This window comes from Cryptomeria japonica, chromosome 1 (assembly GCF_030272615.1).
Source record: "Cryptomeria japonica chromosome 1, Sugi_1.0, whole genome shotgun sequence".
NCBI classification, from domain to species: Eukaryota; Viridiplantae; Streptophyta; class Pinopsida; order Cupressales; family Cupressaceae; genus Cryptomeria; species Cryptomeria japonica.
This window is the reverse complement of record NC_081405.1, coordinates 517,910,371-517,933,011: the sequence shown is the minus strand read 5'-3', so window position 1 is coordinate 517,933,011 and position 22,641 is coordinate 517,910,371. Positions and strand designations below refer to the sequence as shown.

Sequence of the window (22,641 nt, the reverse complement as noted above, 5' to 3'; positions counted from 1 at the left end):
ATATGAATATCTGATGCCATTGCAAAGTCTATAATAATAAAGATGATTACATGATTCATCATTACAATGAGTAGCCAAATACAAATACATGTAGCAATAGCATTACAAAAGAGACTAGAGTCAAAGACAAAATGACAAAACTCAAAATGTAGCTAATGGAGGCCTCTAATCATCTGCGAACTCCTCCTCACTGGAACTGTTGGACTCCTGAAGATCAAGGTCCCTCAAGCTCACATCAACTAGCCTTGCATCTGAAGTGGTACGATCATCCTCATCAATCTGTGAAGGCTCCTCTAGCTCTACATCCCATCGTGCCGCTGGACTCTCCTTGTACACAAGTGTGGTGGTTGCAGATAAACATCTGCACATCTCTCGCATCAGTGACCACTCCTCTAATCCAGTCTATCTTCCCCATGTCCTTGAGTGCATTGTTCATGGCATGCACCCAACATGGGGTCCACCAAATGTGTCTATAGGCTGCCTCAATGAGTCTCCCTGCTGCTCTACACACATGGGCTGCATCTGTCACTACTTGGACCACATTTTGTGGCCCAACCTCCTCAATAGCCTCCCCGAGGACCTGAAATTGGAAATCAGCATCTTTACGATGCCCTGTACAATCAACTGCTCTAAGGAAGTATGGGCCCTCTGCACATGTGACCATGACGTTGATGAGTGGACGATGGCTAATGTCTGTCCACCCATCCATAACTATGCTACACCCCAATGCCACCCAACATGCCTTCATCTTCTCCATCAAAATATTGATCTTGGAATAACATTTATCCAAGATCGAGGTCCTCATTTTCGTCTCCCCTGGTGGCACATAAGATGGTCCTCCCTTGGCCACCATAGCCATCATCTCCTTATAATAAGGAGACCGTCTAACATGAAATGGAATGCCATTGGCAAAGAAGAACTTGCCAATGGATTCATCTATCTCATCTCTTAGCTGCACATTCAACATATCAGCAATGGGGTTGCTCTGTGGTGTCTGCAACCTACGTTTCCCAGCCCTGGCGGCAGTAGAAGTGGAAGTGGATGGAGATCCAAACATCATTCCTCCCGTCTGCGAAGCATGAGAAGTATGTGGCACATTCTGGCTGCCCTGAATTGCTGCCCTAGCAGACAAAGTAGTAGGCATTGAAATATTTGTGTCATCTGGAACCCCCCAAAGCCTATTAAACTCAATTTTGTACTGTATATTTTTAGCTTCCTCCAAAAACTTACAATGTTTCACGCCTTTTCCTCTCCAAAACAGAAAGTGTGCATTCAACCTACTAATGCTACCGAACCATTCTGTGTCACAAATGTTGCACTTCCACTTCCTTGTTCCCCCACTTGAATGTGATGTGCCTTGTACGGATATTCGTGAAGCAAACTGTTTTAGAGGAGACTTGGGATCAAAATGACCCCTAGCATATGGTGCCAACAACTCTGAAGAGCAACCTGTACTAGCTGGTGCACTCGCCATAGAACTAGATTGGGCTCCAGGATAAGCCCCATGGTCACCTCCCTCATTTTCAGGTTCATACTCTGAATCATTCTCACTATGAGAATGGATTTCCATGTCATCTTCACTCATGCCTTGGGAGCTCATTGTCAAATTGACACTACATTTCACAAAATAAAAATAAAAATAAAATCAGCCTAGTTTAACAATATATTTTTATTATTTTTAAATTTTTTTATTCATCATTTTGCCCTCAAGATTCAACATCAAATCTCATTTTGAGATGAACAGGGAACAAAAATCCAAAAATGACATAGAACAATGAAAATCAGAAAATAAAACCCAAAAAAAAAACAATAAAAAGTTGAAAAACCCTACCTTGTGTTTGAAAAATCTCTCCAAAATGTAGAAGAATCTTCTTCTTCCTCTTCTTCTTGCTTCTTCTAGCTCCTATCATGCTTGCAATCACTTTTCTCACCTCTTCAATCAGTCTTCTTCAAGTTTTTCCTCCTCTTCAGCTTGCTGGAAAAAAAATCAGTTTTCCAAAATGAGTGAAATCTGAAAAAAACATGCTTTTGTGTTGTTTTGGGGGGTAGGGTGGGGCCCACGTCTAATTAGGGTTACCCCTTAACCCCCCCAAAAGTCACATGTTTTTAAAAAAATGCTTTTTTTTGTTTGCTTTGATGTGGGTGACACGGGAGACGTCTGGGCGTCTCCCCGTCCCTTGAGAGACAGGGAGACGCGGAGACGTCTCGGCGTCCCGACGACACTTGGGTGGCGGTGGTGGGACGGCGGGGGACTTCGCATCCTCGTCCCCCTGTCCCCAAGACGTTTCTTACAGGGGAACGCGCCCAAAAAGGGGGGGGACGCGTCCCCGTGGAACATTGTTTACAAGTCTTTGCAACAATCTCTTCTTCTCCTACTCTACTCTACTTCTAACTTCTAATCTATCTACTCTCCTAATCTTGCTCTCCAACTATTAATTTTTACAAATGAGAGCACTGAGCCTTATATAGATAGCTCATTACAATGAATGGCTCAGATTGATTCAAGATCAATGGCCAAGATCAAAAGATAGAAACCTTAATTAGGGTTTGTTACAAACATAGATGAAAAACTCTGCACTTTTTTAACAGATTCGCGAGTACTCGCGAGTCCTAGTTGATCGCAAGTCACTCGCGGATAAACTCGACAACGATTTTTGTAAAAGGTCGCCGTGATATAAACCCTTAAAATTTGCTGAAAATCACTGATACTCGTGGAAAAAATCAGCGCTAAAAACATAATAACACCGCCTTCACTCTCGACACACGAGGGCAGATTTTGACTCAAGATTTTTCTTCTTTCCGGATGCACCAGGGCATGTTTTTCATGCAAACTGAATTGATGAATCAAATTCCATTCCTAGTAGTCGATCTACTACGAAATAAAATCTCAGGAAACAAGAAGTAAGCAAGCTTTCTATGCCGTGAAGGGATCGTGGTTTGTTAAGATTTTTTGAGACTAACTTATCACCATTTTAAAATTTGAGTTGGTAATTGGGGCGATTATTTAAAAAAATCTGAAGGGATCGTGGTTTGTTGAGATTTTTTGAGACTAACTTATCACCATTTTAAAATTTGAGTTGGTAATTGTGGCGATTATTTAAAAAAATCTTAACTATGGGTTATTGGTATATATTAAATAATTTAATACTAATCAAAAGTAATTTCTATAATAGAAAAAGATAATTATTTCTTTTTATTACCGGTTGAGGTTTTGAAAGTTCATTGATTAATTAAATATCAAATTGTTTATGTTTTTAATAAAATGTTAGTGATTCTTAATTGTTTGACCTTGGATTATTTAAAAACGTGATTATTGAATTTTTTCAAAATGTATATTTAGTTTGAACTTTTGATATGTATGTATTTATGATTTATAATTTTCATTTATACAAAACTTGAAATTAATATTATTGGTTTTTTGTGTATGTGTTTTATAAAAATATTTTAAGAATTTATATATTTTCAAATGATTGATGAATTTGCCAAGTTATTGCCTATTTTTTCCCGAGTTTTTTGGCGAGTCCCGAGTTTTCAAAATGTTTGGGTCAGCTAAGTCATTGCCGAGTCTGAGTTTTTCAACTATGGTTACAACCACCATTACATTGACCAATGAGAGATGAGGGTAAGTAAGATAAATAATATTTGTTGTAATGCCACATGTCACTTGTTCCTTGCTTGAATGAACGTTGACTTGATACCCTTTGATTGAACAAATGGTAACTAGGATGCCACCTCAGCTTGCATTGTAGATTAATTTATCCTTGAAAATTCCCCATGATGCTTGGAATTTCTTGTGATACTTTGCATTTCATCCTTATGTTAGGAAATTCCTTGAACCAATTCCTCCTTAATGTTCTTTGACTTTGGGATTCCTTGATGTAGTTCCTTCTTCATAATGTGGAATCCCTTGTGCTCATGTCTCGAACTTGCCTTACTTCATTTATTCACCATCAAGGTGAAGTCCTCTTCATGTTTGATCTAGCCCACATCTTTTCCTTGGGAAATCCTTGTCATGAAATCCCCTTCCAATCCTTGAAGTGTTGACCTTCCTCATCCGCATTGCATTTCACTTGCTTGTCATCTTGGAGTTGTGTTGTGACCATTTCACACATCGCCCCATTAAAATGGGGACCCCCTCTTTTTGCTTTTGTTTCGCTTGTTCTTCTCTCTGCTCTTAGGGTTTTGATTAAGTGAGTGAGTTGTCTAGACTAGGGTTAAGCCTTAGGGGTTTCTATTGGATATTTTCAAGCCGAGTCCAGTCAAATTTTTGAAGATTATTGAGCATCCTCCCGAGGGTTGCAAATTTTGAAATAGGATGAGCCTGTCAGGAAGGTCAGGTATGTCTCAGGATAGGTCCAATCAGGGTTTTTGAGGGCACATTCAAATTTTGTCTAAGTGTTAGCATTTTAATGATGGAATTGTGCATTTTTTTGTCTGGGTAATTTTTGACCAAAATTTTTGATGGCTTGATAACCGATTCCTGGCCTTGGAAATGACCTAAATATGCCTTGTGAAGTGACTGAAGACCTAAATTTTGGATATTTTGGCTTATAGAGGTAAAATCACTCCTGTCCCTCTCCCAGGGACCAAGGCGAAAATGATATTTGGTGCATCTTGGTTATTGACTTGTTTTAATTATTTTGTGCAGGGTCGCCAGGGGATATGATCGGACGTGAATTGAAGATTTTGAAGATTTTGAAGATTCAAAAATGACAAGTTTTTAAGATTTAAGGTGAATTCGCTCCTGTCCTTCACTGAAGGACCAAGGCGAAATGGTTTACTTAGATCATTTTTGGCCTTGATTGGTCAAGTTGGAGCGCCAAGGGTGCAATGAAGGATGAAATCGACATGATAGACCACCCAGACTTAGTCGTAAGCGGTGGAAGGTTGGGCCTTTTACCTAGCAAGACAAGTTCGCTCCTGTCCCTCTCCAAGGGACCAGAGCGATATTTCTTCAAACACACCTTCTTGGACATTTTTTGGACTTGGGCTCTCGTTCACGGATTGCAAAAGAATGGTATCTTCCCCAACAAAGGAAATTTGAGATGAAAATTGTAATGATTTGGCCTTGAGGACAAAAGGCGCTCCTGTCCCTCACTGAAGGACCGGAGCTTGAATTCCAAATTTGCATTATCCTCACAAGATTTAAGTGATTTCGCGATTTGAGGAGGTCAAGAGAAGTATGTTTTGCCCGTTGAATATAACTCGAATGAGTCACAAAGGAGAAAATCAACCCAAGTTGCAGTAGGCGCTCCTGTCCCTCTCCAAGGGACCAGAGCGATTTTCAAAGGAAGCTCCTGTCCCTCACCCAGGGACCAGAGCGATTTTCTCAAGAGACAAGTTTTGGGCAAAGGAAAAGCAAGTTTTACGTTTGAGATGAGTGAAGGAAGGCGTAATCAATCCGTTGAAGATAATTTTGAAAGATTGCAAAACACAAGTGAAGCTCATAATAGCCAAGGCGCTCCTGTCCCTCACCCAGGGACTAGGGCGAAAAATACATTATCAAGTCTTCCCTTCCAAATTTGGTCGAATCCAGGCCAAGGCACAAGATGGCGATGATATTTGGAATGCTTCAAGGAAGAACGAAGTTGCAAAGACCACATGACTTGATGAAAATGGCTAGGGCGCTCCTGTCCCTCTCCCAGGGACCAGAGCGAAATCTTCAAGTATGCCTAATTTTAGAATGCCACTTTCGTTTCCAACACTCAAGATGGAATAAGCAATGACGTTTTTCGCCTTGAATATAATTCGAGGTTGATATGATCATGAACGTGTGCAATAATGCAAAGGTCGCTCCTGTCCTTCACTGGAGGACCAGGGCGATTTCTATAGAATCAACCATTGTCTTCCAAGACCACGCCAAAGCAAGGTTGTGCAAAGTCAAAAATGCCTTTCAAAGGACGATGAACAAGGAATCAACCCCAAAAATCAACTATCTTAAGCACAAATGCAAAAATCACTCCTGTCCTTCACTGAAGGACCAGGGCGAAAATCTTGAGAGGAACTCATTTTGTCTTAAGAAAGCAAGATGAACATGCATAGAACGAACAAAGAAGATCATTGATTGCCCTGCAACATGAATTGGCGATTGGAAGAGACAAGGACCAAGGGCAAAAGGTAAGATCGCTCCTGTCCCTCACCAAGGGACCAGGGCGAAAGTACTTTAAGGCACACTTCTTCCAAAAAAGGAATGAATTGAACTCAAAATTCCAAGCGAAAATGCCATTTTGGACGCCCAGTAAAAGACTTTGAACGTGAAAGACAAGAAATACAAGATCAAAAATGAAGGGGCGCTCCTGTCCCTCTCCCAGGGACCAAGGCGAGGTTCTTGCAAATCAATATTTTACCATGCCTAGGCGCCAATGTCCTCTAAGACACATTAAATGCCAATTTCGCTAAAACTCCAAAATATTTAAAAAATTAAATTGACATTTAATAAGGGCGCATATCATTTAATAATTAATTTAAGCCTTTAAAAAATCAAAATTTTTAATGATAAAGGTATTTAAAATTAATTATTATTAAATTAAATTCAAAAATGGAGCGCTTGGGGTATTATTTTAATAAAGTCGGCCTCCTCTTATTTAAAAAATTATTTTTATGCCTATTTTCCAAGTCGGCCTATGGGCAATTGAAATGGTGAGCGCTCTATATATTTGGGGTGTGTTTTTCATTATTCAAATCATTCACTCATTGTTTCAAGTGCGATTTGGAGAAGCAAGGAAGGAGGTGCGAAATCTAGCTTGTGTGGAGCGAATTTCTACCAAGTGTGGAGACTAAGGAAGGCGAAATTCATCTTGAAGGCTATTGGAGAGGCATATTTCTTGCTAGATTGGAGGATAAATTCCAGATGTTTTGAAGGTATTTGAAGGCGAATTTCCAGATTTTTGAAGAGGAAGGTGGAGTTCTTTTCCAAGCTAAAGGAGGTGCATTTTATCCAAGGGAGAGCTTTGATCTGCACTTTGCCTAGCAAAATTCATCTATTTTTACATCATTTCTTAGAGTTTAATTCTCAAGAGGAGGTATGGCAAAATCATCTTGACACCCTTATTCAAGGTTTGATTTTTTTTTTTTAGACATTTTTTTTAGAAAAGTCTAAGTATTGCATGGTTAATTAGGAAATGATAACTCAAGATTTATCATCAAGTTTCCTAATTAAAATCTTGAATCTTCCTTTTAAAAGTTTAATTTTTAGATTTCAAGATATATTACTAATTTTGAAATGTTGTGTAGGTATCAAGATGGCGACTCCAAAGCCCGGAGGATCTACAAGTCGGCAGGTTCTCATCAAGGACGATCAAGCAAGGACAAGGGCGACCTCCTCCAGCCTAGCATCGACAAGGACGGCCTTCTTTGGACTAACGTCATCAAGGGCGACTTCTCCAATCCAGTATTCCAAGGCGAGGTACATCAATCATCCTGCACATCAAGGACACAAGAAGTTAGAACAAGGGTTCGTTGAAGAAGCAGATAGTTCGAGATGAATTAATTAAAGCTAGCTTCTCAACAACATCAAGTTGAATATCTACCAAGTTACAAGTGTCAGACGAGGTGGCATCCCAGTCATCACTTCTCCAGTCAGTGTGGTCCACCTCAGCATTTCCAGAGTCAATGTACCTAACTCATGGAAGGTGGCACAAACTCCCATGTACCTACCCCAGCGATCCATTGGTGGAATTTTCTAGAGAGGACATGTGTCCAAGCAATACAATTTTATCATTGGTCAAGCATTAAATGTTATGTAATGGTTGTAACAAACCCTAATTAGGGTTTTCATTGTTGAATCTTGGCCATTGATCTCGAATTGATCTAAGCCATCGAATTGTATTGAGGGCACTATATAAGCCCTGGCATTTCATTTTGTAAAGGGGTTAAAATATAGTTGGAAGCAGTCAGAAGACAGATAGAGAGTAGTTAGAAGGTGATTAGCTAGTTGATAGAATAGCAATTAGAGTAGAGTAGAGAGAGAAGGCAAAGATTGTTGCGAAGATGTTGTTGTAAAAGACTTGTAACTTCATTGAAGGAATGGTGAAATTTATGGGTCGATTCGACAATTTGCATGGTCTTTATACTTCTCATGTTTGATTTCATATTATTAGATGAGTGGAAGAAATGTGCTTGATTGATGGTGGAATTCGTATATCCATACTACTAGCAGTTTGTTGATTGCAGACTTGCCTTGTGTAGTCAACTGGAATCATTCAGCTTAAGCTTAATTTCGGTTGTCGCTTCTTCATTGATATGCATCAACCTGATGGTGTCTATGCCTGCAGTGATGATTTGAACATCATAAAGCTTTCCTTCGAAGATCGCACTAACCTTGTGGAGATGTTCCTGTGATGTCAAAACAAGACTTAGTTAGAATTTCATCAAAGATCAATCATTGCTCCTACATTCTTAATGTTAGGATTAGATCCTTTCCTTGTCCTCATCTTTTTTCCTTTTTTTAAATCAAAGCTAGCAAGAGCCTGTGTTCCAGCAATATTCAAAGCAGATCAGACGTTCAATCATCAAATGTAAGTCCCCTTGTGATTCCAGCAAATCACATCATACCACAAAGAGCTTATCCACACGTAGAGACCCTACATCAAAGTACCTTGGAGTCATCCTGATTGATCCTTTTTCGCGACATCTTCAGCAATCAGAGGCTTTATTCAAGAGAGGATAAGGTACCTTTAGGTATTTTATTCTGTGTTTGATAGTGTACAAAATACACGTCAACAAGTTGATCCATCATCATTCGCTGCCTTGCAGTGTTGAGACCTTGGTATCCTTGCAAGCCACAACTTCATTCGCCTCAAGCCTTGATTGTTGTGCTTCCTTCCTCATAGCTGACCTGCAAAACGAAAAAACATTGAATCAAACACCTATGGGGTAAACCTTGTTTCAACCTTGGTGGAAAATTGATTCCCATCGGGACTCACTACCCTTGAAATATCCGCATTATCTTTATCCGTTCCTTCACTTGGTGGAAATTTAATGCCTATCTGGACAACTTTGTTATTGATCTTCATTTGAATTGATTTGCCCCTTTGTAATTCTACCCTCAAGTGGAAATCCGACCCCCATTGGGACTCATTGTACTTGAAAACTTTGTTTGATTTTATCACCATTTGATGGAGTGGAAATTTGAACTCCATCAGGATACTTTATTGTTCCTCATTCTGTCTGCACAAATAATTTCCCAGAATTATGGTTCTGATTTCAAATAGTTTTTAGACCTCTAAGCTCATGAAAATCAGAAATTCAATATTAGGTAACACAAATAATGGAAAATACAAGAGATTTGATCAAAATTTGGAAAATTTGTCTTTAGAAAACTTGGTTTTCAGACTTGGAATAAGTTTGATTGCAATAAATAAGTTTGAAGACACCCCTGTAAACTTAGAAAATGGCATGTTTGATGCAATCTTAGGTCTGATTTCTGAATATAAAGTCTGAGGAAACCCCTGAAAATGGTTGATTTAGGTGCTGGAAAGTTGTCTCAGATTTGATTTTCTGAGTACCAAGTCTGAAGACACCCCGGTATACTTAGAAAATGACTGTTTTGAAACTTAAAAAAGTATACCCAGGTCTGAAAATGTCACTTGGAAGTCCGAATACACTTAGAAAGTGACTGATTTTTTATATCAAAGATGTAATAAAGTCTGATTTTATGAGGACTGAGTCTGAATACATCCTTCAATGTCTGAAAAATACTCAGAAAATGGTGTACTGAAGTCTGATATTCTAATGTCAAAGTCTGAATACACCCTCGGAAAGTCTGAAAATGGCTTCCAAAAGTCTGAAGACACTTTGAAAATGGATGATTTTGGCTGCCCCAACATGTCTTAGGTCTGAATTCTGAGTTTGGAGGTCTGAAAACACTCCGAAAATTACAAATTTCAACTGTCAAAGTTTCAACAAAGTCTGGTTTTCTGAGGACAAAGTCTGAATATGCCCTCCAAAGGTTTGAAAATGCTCAGAAAATGATTGATATTAATGGCTGGAAGTGGTCACAGCCATGGCACACCTCCATACTTGAGTTGTTTTGCCTTTCCAAGCTCCAAAATGGTCACGCCTGGGCACTATCAAGTGGCTGGTAAAAATGAATAAGTCTGAAGACAATTCTGGAAATGGTGTTTCAGACTTATACCAACAATGGAATCTTCACCAAATGCCCCCAAACTAACTAAAATTGATGCACAAATGAAATTGCCCAAGCATGGAGATAGCTGGAAATGACAAATCAGTATGAAGACAACGTGCAAATGGAGTTTCAGACCTACACCGGCAATGGTGTACTCAGAAAATACCTTCAAACCTTCCCTAAAATGGCTCCAAACAAAATTGCCTAAGGTTGGAAATGTAAAATCAGGCCCGAAAATGCATGCTTCAGTCAATGACCAGCAATAATGGTGACTAGAGTCACCCACAACAGCGCCCAACCATGGAGTCCAACTCAGATTTGAGTGTGATCGCAGCCTTTGGTCATCAATGGCGCCCAGCAATAGCAATAAAATCACCCTACAAAGTGAAGTAATCAGCCACCAAGCAAAATCATGGTCTCCCCAATCATGGCGCCACCCCAAGTTCGCAGAAAATGTGGCTTAATCAGCCACCAAAACTCGCTGTAGCTCCTCTCATGGCAACGCCTAGGTCTGATTGGGCAAACAAACTCCTCAAATCTGCAACTCCACCTCAACAATGGTGTCTAAATGACACTTGGGCAAAAATCGCCCAGCTGGAACCTCCAACTTGCCTCCAATCTGCCACTTGACTGTCATAATCAGCACGTATAATAATTTTTTAATGCTGGGCTGGGCATATTTAAACTAGTTTTTACCTTGAAAGTTCACCACACAAGCAAAGTGGGATAAAAACTTGCCTCTTGATACTTGCTTGGGGAAAATTGATTTGCCTTGGAAAAATATTTTAATCATTAAATAATTGTTATTGATCCTTAAATAATTGTTGTCAAGGCAAAAACAATTAAATTCAACCACATTTGCATTAAATTTAATTCACTTTCATCAAATTTGGGCCAATTGGGGAAAAACGCCCTTTCTGGATAAAATTCCACATTAAAATCCTCAATAACTCATCACAAAATGCATTTGGGGAAAGTCAACCCCCATTAGGATAAAATTCATGAGATAAAATCCATCAGGATGGATTTTGCTCAAAAATCCATCCTGGCGAAAAATGTGGCCTATTAGAATAAATATTCATGTTTGTTTCGCCACTTAACAACACTTTGGGGAAATTCGATCCCCATTAGGATAAATTTTTGCACTTATTTCCATTAAATTTTCTTACAAATTGACTTGGGGAAAAACGACCCCCATCAAGACAATCAATTTCATCTGCATTAAAGTTCATACTTCTTTCCTGGGGAAATTCGACCCTCATCCGGAAAATTTCCAACACTTTGACAAAATTTGGGCCTCCTAGTGGAAAAACGTGGTCCATCAGGATAAAAGTTAGGATAGTTGGGGAAAAATGCCCCTCATCAGGAATTTGAATGGGGAAAATCAGGGTCCTTTGGAAATTTGCTCAAAAATTTGGGGAAAAACGCCCTCCATTGGGAATTTTGACCTCTAGACCTCAATTTAATGTTTTCCATTGGAAATATAGTGATTTCCACACTCAAAAACATGTGGATATATCAAATTTCATCATTACGCGTCAAGAATTTCACCACTTTAACTAAATTTGAGTGAGAAAGCTAGGGTTTCATCGGGATAAAGTGCAATTTTGACTTGACTAACCTTCTAGGAGCAGAAAAACAACTCCTAAAGGACCTCTTGATGCTCACACACTAAAATATCACCGACTTAGACATATTTTAAACTCATTCATGCTCAAAAATCCAGACTTAGACAAAATTTGGATCACCTAGACAATTTAACATTCTACATGTTCGATCCTCTTCAAAATTTAAAACTCTAAAAAAGTGAAAAGTGGGGGTCCCCATTTGCAATGGGGCGATGTGTGAAAAGGTCACAACAGGAAAGAGACGAGAAAGTTTGACATTTGAAATAACCAGATTGGGTACAAAACTAGGGATAGCAAGTAAGATTTCCAATTTTCCATTCAATGGAGAGGTTGACAAAAGATAGTTGGAAACCAATTGCTTAGAATTGAACATTTCAAAACTCTCTGAGTCTGCTATTAGGTTTCACATTCTTGAGAACTGCCTTTATCTTTGTCATCAATAAATCATGTTGTTTCCAAATATATTGTCTCATGATTTTAAATTTGTATTTAGAACAACCCCTCATAGAATCCCATAGGTCATGCGATTAGTTAACTGATCAACCCTCTTAGAATCTCATAGGTTACACAATTTACATATTCATTACTTACGAAAAAAATTTCATCACTCAATATAGAAACATAACTGAGAGAATTGACATTTGTTTAGGACACCAGATGTTACCGTCACTGTAATCCCAACTATACCCAGAACCTTGAGCATTCTAACTGATGGTGAGATGAGATTGTTTTGTTGAGCTTTGTAGATTCTTCTAAAGAATACCAAGGATATTCTTTATCTATGGTATTTGTTTTTTGATCATACCCTATGATTGGACTTGTGGGATTAAAACCTGGGACTAGCTGTCAAGACAAGACCTTGTATCATCACATCTATTGGTGCCAAGTCTTCTTTCTTTTTTGGTGAAGTGTGAATATCCATCTAAAGTAGAGGCAAACCTCTTTTCCATCTAGATTTTCTTGGGGGTAGTTTAGAAGGAATTTTTTTGTTTGTAGCCAGTTCTATCACAAGGGAAACAAGAAGGATGCCAAATATTGTTGGCTGCTAAGTTTTGAGATGTAACAATAAGTTTACTTTCAAACGAAATTTCCCTATGGCATGGGTTTCATTTTCAATGTTGCATGCACCTAATCTTGCACAATCTTAGTTGAGAACTTGAGAGCATTAGTTTTCACTGAGTATGGTGCAGGAGCACCTAGCCATGGAGATGTATCATGAGGTCAAATTGAATTTGTCTTTCTCTGTAATGTTTTATTAATGATTTGTAAGGTCTTAAGGACCATTGGTAGCCAAATAATTCACTTTGTAAGGCTTGATGAGCCAATTTGTTCCAAGAGATCTAAAAGGTCCTGATAGGGTGATAGGGTCAATTGTGGTCAAAGGGTGAAGAACATCCAAAAAAGGTTTGAAATGTTGTAATTGGTCAAATTTAATCCGTTATAACATGTTAGGGGTGTCCATGAATGCTAGGGTCAAGTTTAGTAGTAATTTGTCAAAAATTGTAAAAATTGCAAAAGTTGCAACATAGCAACATTGCAAAAAAGTGCAAAATGATGCAAGAATGAGATCCATCAGTTCCAAAGGTGGTTAGGCAGTTGTAGAAGGTTGAAAAAGGTTTATAAAACCTTGTTTGGTCGAGATCAAGAGGAGAGAGCAGTTTGGAGGGGTTTTATCAAGGTGTATTCATCAAACCCTCAAACTGTCCAATAGTTTTGAGTGGTGTGTAACAGTCACAGGGCTATGAAGGCTCAATTTTTATGTAATCTTACCATGTAAGCGTTTTTGAATGATAGTTTAATGAATATGCTTTCCAATGAATCCTTTTGCAGTCAATTCCATGAAGTTTTGTGAGAATTACAATGGTTTTTCTAAAAACTGCCTGGAACCCTACCAAGGGTTACCCATTTTGGCAAAGTCCTCATAAGTTTTGATTTAACCGCTGGATTTGGCTATAAATTGGAGAAAAGTTTCGTAACTAGGTAATCTAAGATTTGACCGGAGCGATTGGCTTCATGATCAATTTTGAGAAAGTTATTAAAGACTGTTTGTTACGGTTCATAGTGAAAATTAGACTGGTAAAGGCAGGAACAGTCACATTTCAGCAAGTTGTATGGACATATACGACCTGGTATTGGTATGAAACCACTTGTATTTCTTGGCTACATGAACTAACTTTAATTTTCTTCAAGTTTCATCGATTTTCATGAAGAAATGAGTAAGTTATGATCATTTTTGTGAAAGCAGCCTGTTCATAAAATATTTTCCAGAATTTGCAGTTAGAAAACGTGTTAGTACAACTATGTATGATCAATTACGGATTTGAAACTTGGTTGAGAGGAAGGCTAATCATGTTACAACAAAGCTTTCTTTTTACCAGAAAAATTAGTAAGGCCTTTTGAGGGGTCAAATGGGCTCATTCCCGAAAACTGTCATTTTTCTGTATAGGCTCCTATCGCTGCCAGAACAGGAAGTGTGTGGAATCAATGTTTGTGAGGGTTGCTAAGGGTGTGTTAGTATTTGGATCTGTATAAGATATGATGGTTGATAGTTCTCTGATTCTTGAAGGTTATCAAGGGTGCAATGATGTTGTATTGAATTGCTACAGGAAGTCTTTGAATTTACTAGGGTCTAGTGAACAGTAGAAACCATAATTGCCATGTGTATCCATAAGGCAAGGAGTCATTATGAAGGGGAGTTTTGAGTTTGTGAAGTATGATATGGTTGTTATTTAGGACCCGATTCTTGATGAGTCCTTATGTATTTGAGATGTTGGGATGCCAAAAGATCTATGATACAAGCCTTGTGTTGAGTTTGGTGAAGGGCATTGAAATGTTTCCAAGTTGAATCATGAACGTAAGCCTCTACATCAGAGTACTCATGAGTTTTAACTCCATTGTGTCTTTTCAAGGCAAACTAGCTAAAATTTCATGGTGGGTCGTAGCCTGCAGGCAAGTTTTAGTGAGTTAAGTGATGAGTACTTTGCAAAATCATACTAGAAACAAGTGGTGCACAGGGATATCACATGGACATGTAGAAAACACTCTAAAAATGCAAAAAGAATGCTGAAGAAACACAAATTTCTGCCTTCATAAGCCCTAGCCACCCAAGTTCAATAAGCACACTAGCATTTCAGCATTGTTGAACAAAGTGGAAGGATTTTTTAGGGGAATCAAACAATGCCTTTTTGAGATTTCAGATATGTAGGTTAGTTGTTTTTCTAGTTTTTTGTCAAGCATATAAAATATTTCGAGCAATTTTTTAGAAGATGTACAATTTACAAATTTAATTCCTCTGAATAAGCATTTTTTAATAAGATGTAATTCACACTTGTAGCTGTGAGAGACAAGCCAAGAGTGTGCAAGGAGATTCTACTTCAGGGTTCTCAGTTGGGTTACAAAGAAACCAGTTTTGGAAGAGGTATTTGCTGATAGAAATCTGAAAGAGGAGCTTTCTTGTTTAGCCACCCCCTATTTGGCCTTCTTGTTTAGTCTTTTGATGCATTTTCAATTGGGGTTTGTATGAAATTCCATTTCCAACAGTTTGAAGTTATTTGCATCAATTTTTGGAAGGGGTTTTGGACCAGATTTAGGAGTCTTCTAGTAGTGGCTGTAGTGAGGTGGTTGCTTGCCAGACTGACCCCCTTTGCAGCTCATTTGAAGGTCATTCCAGCCCCAAACTTCGTTCTAGGTAGCTGTCCATCAGGAGAATCACACCTCCAATACACTAGTTCAGTCTACAAAGGTTGCAGCAGACAAAAGGGATTTAATATACATAAATCAGACCCATAATAGATCGTACCAGCTGTAGGATGTGGAGTCCCTAAACATCCCCAAACTCAAGGGTTAATCATTGCATATAACTTCCAATATGAGCGCCTACATCAGACCTTCATATGACAGCAGTTTGGAGAAGGGAAGAGCAGATTTCTAAGTCACTGTGAATCATTTTCTGAGTGAGCACCCTGGTTGTTTGCTTGCCCAAAGATCAAATCATTAACTACTCTTATGCAAAGGAGCCACCGGGTATGTTAGAAAGTGGTTTGGAAGACATTGCTTGTTTGTAATAGCACCATTATCATGAGAAACTAGTGTATTTGTTTACAGTGGAAATCTGATTGAAATAACAAGCTTGACTGTAATTCCCAAGTTAGTTTCAGTTTGGTTCATTAATTGCAAAAAGAATATAACTGTTATTTCACTTCAAAAACTACAAACACAAATCAAAACACATCTTCTCCAACTTCTGTCTAGTTCTGAAAGACCACCAAAAACACGGGAAAAGATAGTTTATTAAATAAAAAATTAACCAGCAGCTTGCTACAGAACGTTCTCAGCAGTTCCACCTAGGGCGGGACATTACACATCTATGAATCATAAGTTTTTCCTCAGATAAATGTAAGCCCTTTCAATGAATTCTAATCATTCTTTAACTATGTAAATAGACTTCCTGTCCTTTCTCATATACTCTTTTCTTTTTTCGCTGTCTTCCATGACCTCACTAGTAGTTATGTAGATTTCTTTGCTAACATCTCATAATAATTTTAATTTATCAACCATTATTTTCATTGCTTTTTTGAAATATTTATCTCTAGTTACATAGACTATTAATACCTACCATTGATTGAATTCGGTTGCTAGGCATTGTCAGTGAAACATTTATTTTATATATATAATTATTTAGTTATTTGGGTTCTTGAAACGTTTTTTTTAAACATTAAAGATTATATGTTTTCCCGACATATTTCTTGGGATACAACTTGAAGCAACTTTGGATCTGCTTCACTTAAAAGTCTAGTAATAAGGTAATTATTCCTTTATTTGATTTTTTGTTATTTTGACATTATTTGTTGTCTGTTCAATTAGTCAGGAGTTTCTCGTGCATTTGGATGGTCACAGCTTTAATTTACAATCTTGATCTTTTACAATAAGACTTCCTGAGACTTCTACGCTTGTACTTAACTACCTTTATCATTTATGTCCACGGTCTTGTTGCCTATTGGATATGTATTTTCTGACAGAGGCAGCCTTTGAAAATGGTGCAAATTTTCTAATATTCAATGATGTCATAATGTATTGCAGCAGAATCGAGTGAAATTCGAAACCTTTTGAAGGATGAGGAACTCCAAAAAATCATATTAAAAATTGATTCCTCCATAAATGCTGAGGAGGTCATTTTTCTTATATTTCTCTTACATATGCATGCATCATTTTGTATGTTTAACACTTACCTCAATGCGAGGGGCAGGATTTCATGCCAGATGCACTCACAAAGGCATACTGAGACTTTCAAATTTTTTCTCTTTTCAGGAACTTGATAAGGCCATGGAAGGGCCACTTTTTAGAGAGTTCACAGAAAAGGTATGCCATCTGCATGTTCAGGCATCTTAATTATAATGAAATAATGAAATAATGAAAAGTTTACTTTTGAATTCATATTTAATGGGTGTAACATTTGTACATATCATTCTGTGTAGATTTCATCTATTATCAATCCAGAGGAGCAATCACTTGTAACCCAAGTTTGATGGTGGTAGGTAGTTGACTTACCCAGAGTCTTTAGAGGAAGTTGATAATTTTTTATCTATCCACTTCAATTACCCTATCATATGCTAATGATCACAGCATAACAGGATCATAGGGAGTAATGTAATTATTTCTTTAGTTCATGTCCTTGTCTTCTTCTGGGTTGAAGTGGGATTGAATATGTTCCAGCCTAAAAAATCCCCACACCAAGCTGTATCTTCTGAACATAAATAGCATGTGCCTTTTTTTGTCTGGCTTTGTAGCTGTCTACATTGTCAGGCCATTGCTTCAAATCTATGTCATCTAAACTAAATCTTTTGGGTGGATTTCCCGATGTTTATAGGCATGATTCTGTTAATATAAGCCTTAATATTTTGGTATGTTTATTCTGTTGAATTATCATGGAGGCTCAGAATCCTTGTGAAGAAATGTATTCTCGCATGCTATAGTGAACTCTAATTATGTTTAAGAAACCCTCAACATATAAAGAATTAATCTAGAATTCTGGTTATAATTATAGAAATTCACTAAATTAATTGTGGTCTTTTAAAGATTTTTTACCTTTGCATTTATCTTTGGGAACCACTCTGTTGATTGTTATCTGCTTCATTAAATGCTCATTTATACTATAATGTTGGAGCTTGAAAATGCTCATTTTTTACTAGCATTGCCACAAACCTTTTATTCAATGACAGCATTTAACAGCTTTATTGCCATGTTATATTTTAGAAGACCTAGATTGTGTACATATGAAAAAGTTTCAAATGACATGCTTGTGAAAGTTGATATAACAATGCAATTTAAAGATACGAGTTTCATGTTAGGGACCCCTCTTTGCAAGTTGTGGGTAATGAAGACGCATGAACAAACCTTGTCATTTGTGATCTCCTAAACATGATTGTTCTTATAGTTGTACCTTATGTTGTCATTACACTCTTTTTAACACTTTGTGCCTCACAATAAAACATAGCCCTGTGAGGGTATGCTGGTAAAGTATTCTTTCCCTAGCTAATTAGTCAGAGGTCTGATGATCCTGTGTGAAGCAATATAGCTACAAAATATTTACCGTAAAACAATTTTAACATAAACAAGACATTTCTCACACAAATAAATGAACTATCTTTGAGAATATATATACAAAATCCAAAATTCAATCCGAGAATGAACACATCCTGGCATGAGAAAGTAAAAATGTCTTCAATGATATACATGGTCTCCAAATATGTTTAGGTCTAACTCACATATTATAGTCAACTGATATGTGGATGGAAAACATTGATAGGATGATTTGATTCACATGTGAAAGTAGGGATGGTATCGACCAGCTGATTATTGCAATAATCTGATCATATGTAACCTTGTGAACCCATTGCCAATGCAAATGGAATTATGACATGACAACTATTTTACATCTATGCATATCATTTGTTTATTGATGGTTCTACATACAAGGGTTGTACAATGATTTGTCATGGTCACTTAGCATGTAGTTGAATTTTACATGAGCTACATGTTAAATTATAATTTACTATTTCTATAAGAATCAATGTTATATTGCTTTATTGATAGTGACAATAGAAGCGTAAAATAACCTTGTAATGAGATGTAATTGGTAGAAACATAATCACCTACCTTGTAATAAGATAGTACTAGAAGTATATTATCATGATTGAAATGTTGTACATAGAAGCTTAAGTTCTCCTAATAGGATTTTATTTTTGTACAGACTGTGAATCCCACTAATCAAGATAGGCTTTTGAGGAAGAGAGCAATGCATACTACATACAACATTGTTGCGAAACAAAACAAATGATATTTTAATTAGAGAAACAAAACAACTTCAATGTAAGTACTAGGAAATCTCCAAATTTTTAACATGTTATAGCATCATAGATCTCTAACATATGCGATTTTTTAAATATGTTTGTCTTTCTAAGGGTTGTCTCCTTTCACAAAAATCTATAAATGTAGTTGTTATTGGTGGAGTTGTTAGCAACCGTGGCCTCAAATAAACCCAACACTCCTTGAGGATGCATCCCTTGTCTTTTTACCCCCATCCCCTCTAGGGGACGTTTTGGAGAATTGGGGTTGCTAAGAAACTTCCCCTCATCATCTCCTTTCAGTGCCAAATTTTGGAAACATCCTAGGGACTTTGAAAAAATTGCAGGGTGCATTAGGGGACAACTAGGAGACCTTAAAAAAAACCTTAAGGACGATTTCAAAAAAAACTTATAACCTTTCAATGCTTGTTTGTTTTATGACACGTCCTCTAGGATCTATAAAATATGAAAGGTGTTTTCCATGAAGGTCTATGTGGTTTTGAAGGTGTTAATTTGGATTCTGTTTGGAGCACTACCCCTCAACCTCGATGGAAGTGCTGCCCCCAAACCCTTCTGAGTGGCACTACCCCTTGAACCCATTAGTGGCATTGCCCCCAAACTCCCATCAAACTATAAGTCTAACCAAGTAATAGATCATTGATGAATCGTAATCACAAAATCTACAAAATACATATCCCCTATTGTAAATCAAAATCGCAATCAAGGATTGTCTTGTTTTATACATTGGAGAACTTGTTTATTATACAAGGATTATTATAGAAAAAGTTGTCATGCTATTGTCACTAGATTGTTGAATATGAGTCATAGTTGGTAGGAAATTCCATTTTCATGATGCCAAAATGTATTTGCATAGACAATCCCATCTAAGGTTAAACTAGAACGTAATCAATTATTATTTTACTTAACCATCCCTCTTTGGTAATGAGTTTGACAAAAAAACATGCAATCTCGAAGGCTTTGGGAAAATTTTAATATTAAATCCCTACTTGAGTATATAATGTCCTTATTAACTCATACTCATGTATATATAAAGAGCATCAAAATTCCTATTCAATTACCCATGGTCACAAACATCCTATAATGTCTATGAAGAATGCTATATCAATGTTATCATTTAAATATTTGAAATTTTCGTATATTATATAAATTTCCTTTTTTTTTTAATAGTCATCCCCTAAAAAATGACCAAAAAGTGCCCCCGCACCAGAAACACATCCCTTGGTCACCTATCATTCTTGTCTTGGAAACTTGGGGAGCATAGAATAAACCTTGTAAGCTTGTGTAGAATTTTTAATGTCAAGGCAATGAAGTTTCAAAAATTTCTAAATTTGAGCCTACATGTAAGTGGCTTGAATCTTTTTACTCTGATAGGATATTTTGCTAGCAAAATTTTCTTGAGGCACTCTCAAGAACTAGATCTAACCTACTTGGGAGCCACACAGAGTCAAGTGTGAGCTTGCTTAATAGATGATCAAGGGTTTTATCATTTTTAGGTTTTCCACCCATAAACATTCTTTAGTTTTGATTAAGTAAAAACAGGTATTTGAAAGGTACCCAAACCTTTTACAAGCCAAGAGAACAGAAAAGCATAAAAAAGTGCCTGATCACTTCAAAAAGCCAAAATGAACCCACCGGATGGGCCTAGCTAAAAACATCATAAACATTCTTTAGTTATTGCTAAGAAAAGTGCCTGTTTTCTCAAAAAACACATGTATTCTTTCTTTGGGCATGGCATTTTATAGTTTTAAATAAGCCAAGCTTAAATTTGTTTGTATTGATTTCCTAGTCTAACATTACTTATGGGATATTGTTGATAGGCTTATCAAACATTTAGAGAGGTTTACTTGCCATGAGCATAACAAGTTTATTTCTTACGACTACAAAAGCTTGTTTGTTTTAAGGTTGACCTCTTTGAAGATATTAATGCTTGGACATTGAAATAAGCAATAAATGCTCTCTTCTAGAAAAATATTCTATACAAATTTCCAAGATGTTTCCTTTCATTGTCCATCTGTGGAGCATAATATTAGATGTTGTACATTCATGTCTAATGCTTGATGCTCACTAGCAATTATATATTCCACTAAAGCAAGCAAGTCTAGTGAGGACAACTAAGAAGATTGGCCAATTGAGAATGGCAAGAACAATGCTCAATTGAATAAAAGAAATGGGAAAGCCTCCCTTCATTCTTCTAAGACAATGGGAGTGGTTATTCATTAAACCTTTCCTCTTGACTCTTATAGTTTATAGGTTTCAATACAACTCTTAACTGCTAGTACTCCTTGAGCAAAAAATTCAATCACACATGTTTTAAGGTAATGAAGTAATACATGAGAATAAATAATTGTTTAAATCATTTTTAGTAGAGGCATGTTGCTTGAACGAGTTGTAGGATAATATGAACCTTGTTCTCCCATGAGATCTAGCTAGTTTTTAGAGTTTCTAAGAAATGCATGTTTTGAACATTCAAGAATTTGAGATTGTGACGTTTAACTATAGGAAAAAGTTATGCCAAATTGGTTTGATGTTGTATGCCACATATCAAACCAATATGTCAACCAAGGCGCAACTTTTTCATGTTGTTTTCTCCAAATTTTGCTTCTTTTGTATTAGTAAAGCGAAAATGGTTGTTTGGACATCATTCAACTTTGACAAATCTTTTAGCATTATCAATACTTGTGTCTCTTAATACATTGAGCAAATGATATTTTGGAGTTGTTTTGTAGACATGCTACATGATGCCCATTGTGTTATTCGTAGGGATTCCAACATGATAGAATCCATTGATGCAAATAATAACTTATTTTTATGTGTTAGTGCATGGTTTTACATACACTACAAATAGGTACTTTTTATGGCAACAACCATTATTGTCATTGTTAGGGATTTTCACCCTTGTTACAAAGGATTGACATGTTGGCATAATGAGTTCATAAGATTATGTGCTCAAGTAATAGTCAACCACATGTAGCAAATTAAAATACGCGTAGGACAGTAGAGGAACATCATGTAGTCACAAGATTAAACACGACATTTTTTATACATGAGAAGCCCTTATAGGAGAAAACCCACCATTAAAAGACATTCATAATTGTATTATTGAAAATCAACATTGATTTAATATAATAAGATCTATGGAAAACTTGTCAAAGTCTCAATCTCGTGTACCCCTTTTTCGTAGTTTGTCAAGTTTCAAACAAACAATGAACAAATGTCTATAGTGTCTATCATAATGAGTTTAAACCTTGAGTTATCTTGGTGTGTTCACACAAATTGTTAAATACATGCATATTCATGGGAATACCAACTATTGAGTTATATGACTATCTGACAAAATTACGAGTCCTTTAATCATATTTTGTGCACATGTGACTTCAACTTGTCATGCATGTCACCAAAATATCTCTACGTGGACAAGGTCCTTATAAAATTTGCTACTACCACACTATGAAAAAACAATTACAATTTTACACTATTCATATGAGTATGTTTCTTGTACAACGATTGCTCACATCATCTC

The 22,641-nt window shown here is 36.9% G+C and overlaps 1 protein-coding gene across 4 annotated transcripts in view; it reads left to right on the top strand.

Annotated features, from left to right (window-relative positions):
* The window catches only part of LOC131070317 (uncharacterized), a 182,963-nt gene extending 165,147 nt beyond the window's left edge, over positions 1-17,816 (top strand). For 3 of the 4 annotated variants that reach the window (XM_058005824.2, XM_058005825.2, XM_058005823.2), the window contains 3 exons: positions 16,837-16,925; positions 17,065-17,115; positions 17,232-17,816. In XM_058005824.2, the coding sequence (XP_057861807.1) occupies positions 16,837-16,925; positions 17,065-17,115; positions 17,232-17,282 (191 nt within the window). In that variant the 3' untranslated portion in view covers positions 17,283-17,816. The remainder of the gene's footprint in view (positions 1-16,836; positions 16,926-17,064; positions 17,116-17,231) is intronic. The other variant, XM_058005826.2, reaches the window with a different exon arrangement.
* The last annotated feature ends 4,825 nt before the right edge of the window (positions 17,817-22,641 follow it).